Source organism: Salvelinus alpinus, chromosome 2 (genome assembly GCF_045679555.1).
Source record: "Salvelinus alpinus chromosome 2, SLU_Salpinus.1, whole genome shotgun sequence".
Classification (NCBI taxonomy): Eukaryota; Metazoa; Chordata; class Actinopteri; order Salmoniformes; family Salmonidae; genus Salvelinus; species Salvelinus alpinus.
In genome coordinates, this window is record NC_092087.1 from 96,156,731 (window position 1) to 96,170,196 (window position 13,466).

At 46.6% G+C, this 13,466-nt stretch overlaps 1 protein-coding gene across 2 annotated transcripts in view; it reads left to right on the top strand.

The window, feature by feature from the left end:
• Window positions 1-13,466, top strand: part of LOC139568316 (pre-B-cell leukemia transcription factor 1-like) — a 32,684-nt gene that overhangs the window by 13,299 nt on the left and 5,919 nt on the right. For both annotated transcript variants that reach the window (XM_071390074.1, XM_071390073.1), the window contains exons 3-5: window positions 10,453-10,700; window positions 12,120-12,310; window positions 13,071-13,206. In XM_071390074.1, the coding sequence (XP_071246175.1) occupies window positions 10,453-10,700; window positions 12,120-12,310; window positions 13,071-13,206 (575 nt within the window). The remainder of the gene's footprint in view (window positions 1-10,452; window positions 10,701-12,119; window positions 12,311-13,070; window positions 13,207-13,466) is intronic.

A 13,466-nucleotide genomic window follows, 5' to 3' on the forward strand; every position in this document is an offset into this window, starting at 1 on the left:
CTCACTGGGCTGGGTGTAGGCTACACATTGGGCTGCGTGTAGGCTACTCACTGGGCTGCGTGTAGACTACTCTCTGGGCTGCGTGTAGACCACAGTTTGATCTCTCTTCCTCTCCCCGCCTCGCTCCTTCTATCTCTCTTCTCACCTCTCTCTCCATCCTTCTGTCTCAGCAACACGTCTATTAGTGTCTATCCTCCCTCTCTCTGTCAAATCAACATGTCTGTTAGTGTCTATCCTCCCTTTCTGTCTCAGCAACATGTCTGTTAGTGTCTATCCTCCCTCTCTCTGTCTCAGCAACACGTCTATTAGTGTCTATCCTCCCTCTCTCTCTGTCTCAGCAACACGTCTGTTAGTGTCTATCCTCCCTCTCTCTCTGTCTCAGCAACATGTCTGTTAGTGTCTATCCTCCCTCTCTCTGTCTCAGCAACACGTCTATTAGTGTCTATCCTCCCTCTCTCTCTGTCTCAGCAACACGTCTGTTAGTGTCTATCTTCCCTTTCTGTCTCAGCAACACGTCTGTTAGTGTCTATCCTCCCTTTTTGTCTCAGCAACACGTCTGTTAGTGTCTATCTTCCCTTTCTGTCTCAGCAACACGTCTGTTAGTGTCTATCCTCCCTTTCTGTCTCAGCAACACGTCTGTTATCTGTTAGTGTCTATCCTCCCTTTCTTTCTAAGCAACACGTCTGTTAGTGTCTATCCTCCCTCTCTGTCTAAGCAACACGTCTGTTAGTGTCTATCCTCCCTCTCTGTCTAAGCAACACGTCTGTTATCTGTTAGTGTCTATCCTCCCTCTCTGTCTAAGCAACACGTCTGTTAGTGTCTATCCTCCCTTTCTGTCTCAGCAACACGTCTGTTAGTGTCTATCCTCCCTTTCTGTCTAAGCAACACGTCTGTTATCTGTTAGTGTCTATCCTCCCTCTCTGTCTAAGCAACACGTCTGTTAGTGTCTATCCTCCCTTTCTGTCTCAGCAACACGTCTGTTAGTGTCTATCCTCCCTCTCTCTGTCTCAGCAACACGTCTGTTATCTGTTAGTGTCTATCCTCCCTTTCTGTCTCAGCAACACGTCTGTTAGTGTCTATCCTCCCTCTCTCTGTCTCAGCAACACGTCTGTTATCTGTTAGTGTCTATCCTCCCTTTCTGTCTCAGCAACACGTCTGTTAGTGTCTATCCACCCTCTCTGTCTAAGCAACACGTCTGTTATCTGTTAGTGTCTATCCTCCCTTTCTGTCTCAGCAACACGTCTGTTAGTGTCTATCCACCCTTTCTGTCTCAGCAACACGTCTGTTAGTGTCTATCCACCCTCTCTGTCTAAGCAACACGTCTGTTATCTGTTAGTGTCTATCCTCCCTCTCTGTCTAAGCAACACGTCTGTTATCTGTTAGTGTCTATCCTCCCTTTCTGTCTCAGCAACATGTCTGTTAGTGTCTATCCTCCCTCTCTGTCTAAGCAACACGTCTGTTATCTGTTAGTGTCTATCCTCCCTCTCTGTCTAAGCAACACGTCTGTTATCTGTTAGTGTCTATCCTCCCTTTCTGTCTCAGCAACACGTCTATTAGTGTCTATCCTCCCTCTCTCTCTGTCTCAGCAACACGTCTGTTAGTGTCTATCCTCCCTCTCTCTCTGTCTCAGCAACATGTCTGTTAGTGTCTATCCTCCCTCTCTCTGTCTCAGCAACACGTCTATTAGTGTCTATCCTCCCTCTCTCTCTGTCTCAGCAACACGTCTGTTAGTGTCTATCTTCCCTTTCTGTCTCAGCAACACGTCTGTTAGTGTCTATCCTCCCTTTCTGTCTCAGCAACACGTCTGTTAGTGTCTATCTTCCCTTTCTGTCTCAGCAACACGTCTGTTAGTGTCTATCCTCCCTTTCTGTCTCAGCAACACGTCTGTTATCTGTTAGTGTCTATCCTCCCTTTCTTTCTAAGCAACACGTCTGTTAGTGTCTATCCTCCCTCTCTGTCTAAGCAACACGTCTGTTAGTGTCTATCCTCCCTCTCTGTCTAAGCAACACGTCTGTTATCTGTTAGTGTCTATCCTCCCTCTCTGTCTAAGCAACACGTCTGTTAGTGTCTATCCTCCCTTTCTGTCTCAGCAACACGTCTGTTAGTGTCTATCCTCCCTTTCTGTCTAAGCAACACGTCTGTTATCTGTTAGTGTCTATCCTCCCTCTCTGTCTAAGCAACACGTCTGTTAGTGTCTATCCTCCCTTTCTGTCTCAGCAACACGTCTGTTATCTGTTAGTGTCTATCCTCCCTTTCTGTCTCAGCAACACGTCTATTAGTGTCTATCCTCCCTTTCTGTCTCAGCAACACGTCTGTTATCTGTTAGTGTCTATCCTCCCTTTCTGTCTCAGCAACACGTCTGTTATCTGTTAGTGTCTATCCTCCCTTTCTGTCTCAGCAACACGTCTGTTAGTGTCTCCTCCCTCTCTCTCTCTGACCTTTCCTCTCGTCTATTTCTTTCTCTACCTGAGTTATTAGCGGAGTGGGATTATGATCAACTGAATGATGGAATGATCCGAGTGACAGGGCGTAAGAGAGGAGATGGAAAGAATGGAGGGATGAAAGGAGGGGATTTCTGTGTAAGCTCTAATCTCAGTTAATACTTCCGCTCTCCCAAGAAACGGGGGGAATCCTCCTGTCTGTTAAGTTGAGCCATGTGACACACACACGCTGATAAACCATATCACACCCTCACCGCCATTTCATATCATTGTAAACACACATCCACACACTAACATCAAATCAGTGCAGACGTTACTGTACTGATATTACTTTAATGTATTTTTTTTCTCTTCTAAATGGTGGTATCAAATTGGTAGTTAGTCTTTTCTCATCGCTGCAACTCCAGTACGGAGTCGGGAGAGGCGAGGGTCGACCCAGCCAATGCCCACTTAACCCGGAAGCCAGCCACACCAATGTGTCGGAAGTAAACACCGTACACCTGGCGACCGTGTCTGCGTGCACTGCGCCCGGCCCGCCACAGGAACATCCCTGCCGGCCAAACCCTCCCCTAACCCAGATGACGCTGGGCCCTGCCCCATGGGTCTCTCGGTCGCGACAGAGCCTGGACTCGAACCAGGATCTCTAGTGGCACAGCTAGCAACTGCGATGCAGTGCCTTAGACCACTGCGCCACTCGGAAGGCCCTGTACTTGCTATTACACACTACCAACGCGCGTGTGTGTGTGTATGTGTGTGAGGTAATGTACAGGTGTTTCTTTGGATTGAGTTGTTGGATTACATAGTAATCTAGTTAATCTGTCAGGTGTGTGGGGTAGGGCTGTGACCATTGACATTTCTGAGTAACGTTTAATTTCCTGGGTGTTCCCAGTTACAGCAGAGTTTCAGTTCCTGATCCAGTTGAATTTCCTGGGTGTTCCCAGTTACAGCAGAGTTTCAGTTCCTGATCCAGTTGAATTTCCGGGGTGTTCCCAGTTACAGCAGAGTTTCAGTTGGGGAAAGATGTAGTAGTAACTGTGTTTGGTTGCCAGTGGAAGATATAGGCCTACTGGTGCTGAGCGATTAGAGCTTTAGTAACTGTGTTTGGTTGCCAGTGGAAGATACAGGCCTACTAGTGCTGAGCGATTAGAGCTTTAGTAACTGTGTTTGGTTGCCAGTGGAAGATAGAGGCCTACTGGTGCTGAGCGATTAGAGCTTTAGTAACTGTGTTTGGTTGCCAGTGGGAGATATAGGCCTACTGGTGCTGAGCGATTAGAGCTTTAGTAACTGTGTTTGGTTGCCAGTGGAAGATAGAGGCCTACTGGTGCTGAGCGATTAGAGCTTTAGTAACTGTGTTTGGTTGCCAGTGGGAGATATAGGCCTACTGGTGCTGAGCGACTAGAGCTTTTTGAAGTGGTTTTTGTTTTGATAATTATTTTATACATTGAATGCTGTAACACAGAATTAAACCGTTAATAAAAGTCCCATGATGGCAGTGACTGCCCGTTACGGCTTATCACTTATTAACCATCATTTATTCACATTACTTTAATACAATATTAAAATTGTTGTGTATATTTTATTTATTTAATGACTTTATTTTATTTCAAGTCATCATCTCATCTCTATAGAGCTGCTGCCTGTGCTGTCTGACAAAATCACTATTTTAGTAGTTCTTCAAAGTAAATAAGGTTATACTTTTTGTGACTGCTGAATACAAACTATCAATCACTTAGATCAGGTAGAGATACGTCGTGAAGAAACTGCTCTCTGTCTCTGTGGATGGCCCATCTCTTCTCTATCTCGGTGTCTGCCCCACACTAACCTGACGTAGCAGGCGTACAAGAAACACGGACCGGACAAGTAGATGCGCAATGGATTATGGTCATTGTAGTTAATTACCATGTTTTATGCGCTAAACCATGTAGAATATTGGCCTGTTCGTAAACTACAACTCCCTACTACATCGCACAGTTTGGGCTTCATCTTATTCTTTCTCTAGAGAAACTGCTCATTGAGTTTACATTTTAAAAAAACAGACTGTAATTCAAATAATTGAACCGACATCAGTCAATTAGTTCTTTAAAAAACGAAAAATAACAAATGTTGGTTAATTGCTCAGCATTAAGACCTATACAATTACAGTAACTAACTCCGCACTAAGGCCTATACAATTACAGTAACTGTAACTCAGCACCAAGACCTATACAATTACAGTAACTGTAACTCTGCACCAAGACCTATACAATTACAGTAACTAACTCAGCACCAAGACCTATACAATTACAGTAACTAACTCAGCACCAAGACCTATACAATTACAGTAACTGTAACTCAGCACTAAGACCTATACAATTACAGTAACTATAACTCAGCACTAAGGCCTATACAATTACAGTAACTGTATTGTCATTTATCATATTGGGCTGTTTGCTGTTAATTGCCAGGTTGGGTTTGCAACCAGCAAAGGTTAGCTCTTGTACTGACTCCTGTCTCTGTCTATCTATCTGCGTGTGTGTATATTGTAGACTGTGTGTATATTGTAGACTGTGTGTGTCTGTGTGTGTGTCTCTGTGTGTGTATTGTAGACTGTGTGTCTCTGTGTGTATATTGTAGACTGTGTGTGTGTCTTTGTGTGTGTATTGTAGACTGTGTGTCTGTGTGTATATTGTAGACTGTGTGTGTCTCTGTGTGTGTATTGTAGACTGTGTGTCTCTGTGTGTATATTGTAGACTGTGTGTGTGTCTTTGTGTGTGTATTGTAGACTGTGTGTGTCTCTGTGTGTATATTGTAGACTGGCCGGTTGCCAGATGTGGATGCTGTCATATCCCTCATTGTGTGATTATAAATGTGAGCTGATCCAGGGAACTACGCTGTAATTGCCACCTAATTTGCATAACTGTGCAAATTAATGACCTCTCAAATGAGCGTTCATTTTTCACAGGGTCTTTAGTGGCTCCTTAAGAGACGCCCTAATTAACGCCTCTGTGTGTGTGTGAGAGAGTGTGTGTGTCTTATCTGTTGTTTTGGCAGTAAGGGGATGCCAGGGAAAGCTGGCAATGCTACCATAGCAACAGCCACACAAACCACTGCTACCCTCTCTGTCTCTCTCTCTGTCTCGCTCCCTCTGTCTCGCTCTCTCTGGCTCGCTCTGTCTCTCGCTCGCTCTGTCTCTCGCTCGCTCTGTCTCTCGCTCGCTCTGTCTCTCGCTCGCTCTGTCTCTCGCTCGCTCTGTCTCTCGCTCTGTCTCTGTCTCATCTCCATCTCTCAGAATGTGTGCGTGTCAATCTTCAGTAAATACTAACAGACGCTACTTAAACCTGATCTTCTTACAACCAGAGGCTTACACACACACACACACACACACACACACACACACACACACACACACACACACACACACACACACACACACACACACACACACACACACACACACACACACACACACACACACACACACACACACACACACACACACACACACACACACACACACACACACACTAAAGAAGGATATGGTTAAGTTTCTTATGTCGTCCTTTGTTGGGTGAATTCTCTGTGAACCAGGACCCTGTAAGACTGATTCTCAGAACCGCTTCTGTCAGTCTGGACCCTAACCAGTACCCTGTAAGACTGATTCTCAGAACCGCTTCTGTCAGTCTGGACCCTAACCAGTACCCTGTAAGACTGATTCTCAGAACCCCTTCTGTCAGTCTGGACCCTAACCAGTACCCTGTAAGACTGAATCTCAGAACCGCTTCTGTCAGTCTGGACCCTAACCAGTACCCTGTCAGACTGATTCTCAGAACCGCTTCTGTCAGTCTGGACCCTAACCAGTACCCTGTAAGACTGATTCTCAGAACCGCTTCTGTCAGTCTGGACCCTAACCAGTACCCTGTCAGACTGATTCTCAGAACCGCTTCTGTCAGTCTGGTCCCTAACCAGTACCCTGTAAGACTGATTCTCAGAACCCCTTCTGTCAGTCTGGACCCTAACCAGTACCCTGTAAGACTGATTCTCAGAACCCCTTCTGTCAGTCTGGACCCTAACCAGTACCCTGTAAGACTGATTCTCAGAACCCCTTCTGTCAGTCTGGACCCTAACCAGTACCCTGTAAGACTGATTCTCAGAACCGCTTCTGTCAGTCTGGACCCTAACCAGTACCCTGTAACACTGATTCTCAGAACCCCTTCTGTCAGTCTGGACCCTAACCAGTACCCTGTCAGACTGATTCTCAGAACCGCTTCTGTCAGTCTGGACCCTAACCAGTACCCTGTCAGACTGATTCTCAGAACCGCTTCTGTCAGTCTGGACCCTAACCAGTACCCTGTCAGACTGATTCTCAGAACCCCTTCTGTCAGTCTGGACCCTAACCAGTACCCTGTCAGACTGATTCTCAGAACCGCTTCTGTCAGTCTGGACCCTAACCAGTACCCTGTAAGACTGATTCTCAGAACCGCTTCTGTCAGTCTGGACCCTAACCAGTACCCTGTCAGACTGATTCTCAGAACCGCTTCTGTCAGTCTGGACCCTAACCAGTACCCTGTCAGACTGATTCTCAGAACTGCTTCTGTCAGTCTGGACCCTAACCAGGTGAGCTAGTTAAAGCCCTTGACTAGGTGAACCAGGTGAGCTAGTTAAAGCCCTTGACTAGGTGAACCAGGTGAGCTAGTTAAAGCCCTTGACTAGGTGAATCAGGTGAGCTAGTTAAAGCCCTTGACTAGGTGAACCAGGTGAGCTAGTTAAAGCCCTTGACTAGGTGAACCAGGTGAGCTAGTTAAAGCCCTTGACTAGGTGAATCAGGTGAGCTAGTTAAACCCCTTGACTAGGTGAACCAGGTGAGCTAGTTAAAGCCCTTGACTAGGTGAATCAGGTGAGCTAGTTAAAGCCCTTGACTAGGTGAACCAGGTGAGCTAGTTAAAGCCCTTGACTAGGTGAACCAGGTGAGATAGTTAAAGCCATTGACCAGGTGAACCAGGTGAGCTAGATAAAGCCCTTGACTAGGTGAATCAGGTGAGCTAGTTAAAGCCCTTGACTAGGTGAACCAGGTGAGCTAGTTAAAGCCCTTGACTAGGTGAACCAGGTGAGCTAGTTAAAGCCCTTGACTAGGTGAACCAGGTGAGCTAGTTAAAGCCCTTGACGAGGTGAACCAGGTGAGCTAGTTAAAGCCCTTGACTAGGTGAACCAGATGAGCTAGTTAAAGCCCTTGACTAGGTGAACCAGGTGAGCTAGTTAAAGCCCTTGACTAGGTGAACCAGGTGAGCTAGTTAAACCCCTTGACTAGGTGAACCAGGTGAGCTAGTTAAACCCCTTGACTAGGTGAACCAGGTGAGCTAGTTAAACCCCTTGACTAGGTGAACCAGGTGAGATAGTTAAAGCCATTGACCAGGTGAACCAGGTGAGCTAGTTAAAGCCCTTGACTAGGTGAACCAGGTGAGCTAGTTAAAGCCCTTGACTAGGTGAACCAGGTGAGATAGTTAAAGCCCTTGACTAGGTGAACCAGGTGAGCTAGTTAAAGCCCTTGACTAGGTGAACCAGGTGAGCTAGTTAAAGCCCTTGACTAGGTGAACCAGGTGAGCTAGTTAAAGCCCTTGACTAGGTGAACCAGGTGAGATAGTTAAATCCATTGACCAGGTGAACCAGGTGAGCTAGTTCAGGGCTCAAACAAAGTTGTGACATGTCTGGGGGTGTCCAAGGAGAGGTTTGGGAACCACTGCATTAGACTGCTAACCTAAAGAAAATGTCCTGGAATAAGCTGAAGAAAATGTTTATTTATTTTGTAATACAGGCTACTGTACTTTGCAGCAGGTAGACTAGTGGTTAAGAGCATTATTGGGCCAGTAACCAAAAGGTTGCTGGTTCGAATCCTCGAGCCGACTATGTGAAAAATCTGTCGACGTGCCCTTGAGCAAAGGCGTCTGCTAAATAACTGAAATGTAAAAATGATTTTAGTTTCTCCTCTGTCATCTCGTGTCTGGACCTGCCACTGTTGTATTTCCCAAATGTTTTGTTGTAGACACACACAAGCACACCTGAATCTGGTAACAACCATTTATCAAGCCCTTGACTAGTTGAATGAGGTGTGTTTGTCCGGTGCGACAACAAAACAATGTTGGGGCTCCTTCAGGACGGGAGCTGAGAAACACTTACTGCCCAACTCTACTGACGCTACTGTCTGTATTGGGAAGACCTGGTTTGGTATTACACTCATTAGACATGATCTGGTTAAGTCTCCGAATTAGTAGAAACCATTTTGAACTGACAACCCACAAGCAGTTGTCTTAATTAGTATCCAGCCTGGTAACTGGTTCTGAGGCCTTAATTAGTATCCAGCCTGGTAACTGGTTCCGAGACCTTAATTAGAATCCAGCCTGGTAACTGGTTCTGAGGTCTTAATTAGTATCCAGCCTGGTAACTGGTTCTGAGGCCTTAATTAGTATCCAGCCTGGTAACTGGTTCTGAGGCCTGAATTAGTATCCAGCCTGGTAACTGGTTCTGAGGTCTTAATTAGAATCCAGCCTGGTAACTGGTTCTGAGGCCTTAATTTGAATCCAGCCTGGTAACTGGTTCTGAGGCCTTAATTAGTATCCAGCCTGGTAACTGGTTCTGAGGCCTTAATTAGAATCCAGCCTGGTAACTGGTTCTGAGGCCTGAATTAGAATCCAGCCTGGTAACTGGTTCTGAGGCCTGAATTAGAATCCAGCCTGGTAACTGGTTCTGAGGCCTGAATTAGAATCCAGCCTGGTAACTGGTTCTGAGGCCTTAATTAGAATCCAGCCTGGTAACTGGTTCTGAGGCCTTAATTAGAATCCAGCCTGGTAACTGGTTCTGAGGCCTGAATTAGAATCCAGCCTGGTAACTGGTTCTGAGGCTTGAATGTAAGAGCATGGAGGAGGAAACAACACTGGCTTCTATTGTGACCCTTCTGTCTGCTCACTAGTGGGCTATAAACAGGGGAAGGCTGCACTCTGCTGGTCACTGCTGGGACTACAGCTGTCTGTCTGCTACCCTGCCTGCCTGTCTGTCTGTCTGTCTGCCTGCAGAATATCAATTTTGTGAATTCTTGGTTGGTGAACGGACCCCAGACCTCACAACCATGAAGGGCAATGGGTTCTATAACTGATTCAAGTTTAAAAAAAAGTCATGTTCCTTTTGATGGCGTAGGAGGCCCATCTTGCCTTGTCTCTCAGACTGTTCACAGCTTTGTGGAAATGACCTGTGGCACTGAAGTTTAGGTCGAGGTATGTATTTTTTGTGTGCTCTATGGCAACAGTGTCTAGATGGAATTTGTATTTGGGGTCCTGGCAACTGGACCTTTTTTTGGAACACCATTATTTTTGTCTTACTGAGATTTACTGTCTGACAGAGTCACTGTCTACAGGTGCTGCTGTAGGCCCTCCTTGTTTGGGGACAGAAGCACCAGATCACCAAACAGGAGACATGTTTGACTTCAGATTCCAAGGCCGGGTGCTGCAGACTGTTCTAGTGCTCTCGCCAATTCATTCATATATATATATATATATATATATATATGTTGAAGAGGGTGGGGCTCAAGCTGCATCCTCAAGCTGCACACTTGTTGTTGATGTGCATTGATTTTATGTTGTATGTTTTTTCCCCAACACCACTTTCCATCAATTTGTATAGCAGACCCTCATGCCAAATTGAGTCAAAAACATTTTGGGAAATCAACAAAGCATGAGAAGACTTTGCCTTTGTTTTGTTTGTCAATTAGGGTGTGCAGGATGAATACGTGGTCTGTCGTACAGTAATTTGGTAAAAAGCCAATTCAACATTTGCTCAGTACATTGTTTTCACTGAGGAAATGTGCTCTCTCTCTCTTTGTCCATTTCTACTCTCTCCCTCACCTCTCTGTTCATCTCTCTGTTCATCTCTCTCTCTCTCCATCTCTCTCCCCCACGTTCATCTCTCTAATCATTTTTTTCTCCCTCGCTCTTTCTCTATTCATCTTTCTAACCCTTGTGCTTCTCTCTCCATCTCTCCTCTCCAGTCCTCAGTATCCGTGGTATCCAGGATGAGGATCCACCAGATCCCCAGATCATGCGATTGGACAACATGTTGCTGGCAGAGGGCGTGTCCGGCCCGGAGAAGGGTGGGGCCTCGGCGGCGGCAGCGGCTGCAGTGGCGGCGGCTGCGGGCGGGTCTCCTAACGACGGCAGTATAGAACACTCAGACTACAGGGCCAAGCTGACTCAGATCAGAGGAATATTCCACTCTGAACTGGAGAAATATGAACAGGTAGGAGGGAACACACACTATCCAATAACAGCTGAGAGAAGGGGGGGTGGAGGGGGCGTGTCTGAAATCTGTCTTGCCTACTACTTACTAAAACTACATACTGTGTATTAGTAGTACTACATACCATTTAGAACGTACTGTTTAGTAACAACGAATGCAGGAAGCAGGAAATATCAACATACTGCTCCATACTGAGAAGGCATCATCCAATCACGCTTGTTCCTCGCCATTCGTTGCTCCTCCTCTAATCTGATAATCAGCTGTTGTCAAACAGATGAAAAGATGATTCTCTTCCTGAGTCGTGTGCAGTGAATTCCACCAGATTAAAAGATGATTGTCTTCCTGAGTAGTGTGCAGTGAATTCCACCAGATGAAAAGATGATTCTCTTCCTGAGTAGTGTGCAGTGAATTCCACCAGATGAAAAGATGATTCTCTTCCTGAGTCGTGTGCAGTGAATTCCACCAGATGAAAAGATGATTCTCTTCCTGAGTCGTGTGCAGTGAATTCCACCAGATGAAAAGATGATTCTCTTCCTGAGTCGTGTGCAGTGAATTCCACCAGATGAAAAGATGATTATCTTCCTGAGTTGTGTGCAGTGAATTCCACGAGATGAAAAGATGATTCTCTTCCTGAGTCGTGTGCAGTGAATTCCACCAGATGAAAAGATGATTCTCTTCCTGAGTCGTGTGCAGTGAATTCCACCAGATGAAAAGATGATTCTCTTCCTGAGTAATGTGCAGTGAATTCCACCAGATGAAAAGATGATTCTCTTCCTGAGTTGTGTGCAGTGAATTCCACCAGATGAAAAGATGATTCTCTTCCTGAGTAGTGTGCAGTGAATTCCACCAGATGAAAAGATGATTCTCTTCCTGAGTCGTGTGCAGTGAATTCCACTAGATGAAAAGCCTGATGACATCCTGGCATTTAAAGCGTACTACATTTGAGAGATTTCACAGACTACTATTTATACCTCAGTATGGGTATTCAGACACGACCAGTACCTCCCCTTCAGGAAATAAATGACATCTCCCTCCCCTCCTCTCCTTCCTCCCTCCTCTCCTTCCTTCCTCCTCTCCACCTTCCTTCATCCCCTCCTCCTCCTCCTCTCCTCCTCCTCTCCTTCCTTCCTCCTCTCCTCCTTCCTTCATCCCCTCCTCCTCTCCTCCCTCATCTCCTTCCTCCCTCCTCTCCTCCTTCCTTCATCCCCTCCTCTCCTTCCTCCTTCCTTCATCCCCTCCTCTCCTCCCTCCTCACCTTCCTCCCTCCTCTCCTTCCTTCCTCCTCTCCTCCTTCCTTCACCCCCCCCCCTCCTCTCCTTCCTTCCTCCCTCCTCTCCTTCATCCTCTCCTCCTCCCCTCCCTCCTCTCCTCCCTCCTCTCCTCCTCCTCCTCCTCCTCCTCCTCTCCTCTCCTCCCCAGGCGTGCAGTGAGTTCACCAACCATGTGATGAACCTGCTGAGGGAGCAGAGTCGTACGCGGCCCATCTCTCCCAAGGAGATAGAGCGCATGGTGGGGATCATCCACCGCAAGTTCAGCTCCATCCAGATGCAGCTCAAACAGAGCACCTGTGAAGCCGTCATGATCCTACGCTCCAGATTCCTCGACGCCAGGTGAGAGAGAAGGAGAGAGACAGAGTGTGGATGTGGATGTGTGTGTGTGTGTTTCTCAATTCAATTCAATTCAATTCAATGGGCTTTATTGGCATGGGAAACATGTGTTAACATTGCCAAAGCAAGTGAGGTAGATAATATACAAAAGTGAAATAAACAATAAAAATTACCAGTAAACATTTTTCAAAACAATAAAGACATTACAAATGTTATATTATGTATATATACAGTGTTGTAACAATGTACAAATGGTTAAAGTACACAAGGGAAAATAAATAAGCATAAATATGGGTTGTATTTACAATGGTGTTTGTTCTTCACTGGTTGCCCTTTTCTTGTGGCAACAGGTCACAAATCTTGCTGCTGTGATGGCACACTGTGGTATTTCACCCAGTAGATATGGGAGTTTATCAAAATTGGATTTGTTTTCGAATTCTTTGTGGATCTGTGTAATCTGAGGGAAATATGTGTCTCTAATATGGTCATACATTGGGCAGGAGGTTAGGAAGTACAGCTCAGTTTCCACCTCATTTTGTGGGCAGTGTGTTTCTCTCTCTCTCTCACCTCCCACCCCTTTCTCTCTCACCTCCCCCCCCTCTCTGTGTCTCTCTCACCCCTCTCTCTCTCTTTCTGTGTGTGTCTCACTCTCTCCCTCTGTGTCTCTCTCACCTTCCTCTCTGTCCCTCTCTCTCGCTCTCTCTCTGTGTCTCTCTCACCTCCCCTCTCTCGCTCTCTCTGACCTCCCTCTCTCTCTGGTCAGACGGAAGAGACGTAACTTCAACAAGCAGGCTACTGAGGTGCTGAATGAGTACTTCTACTCCCACCTGTCTAACCCCTACCCCAGTGAGGAGGCCAAGGAGGAACTGGCCAAGAAGTGTGCCATCACCGTCTCTCAGGTCAGAGGTCAAATAGGAGTCAAACTAGGGTCACAGGGGCCTCCTGGGTTGCGCAGTGGTCTAGGGCACTGCATCGCAGCGCTAGCTGCGCCACCAGAGTCTCTGGGTTCGCGCCCAGGCTCTGTCACAGCCGGCCGCGACCGGGAGGTCCGTGGGGCGACGCACAATTGGCCTAGCGTCGTCCGGGTTAGGGAGGGTTTGGCCGGTAGGGATATCCTAGTCTCATCGTGCTCCAGCGACTCCTGTGGCGGGCCGGGCGG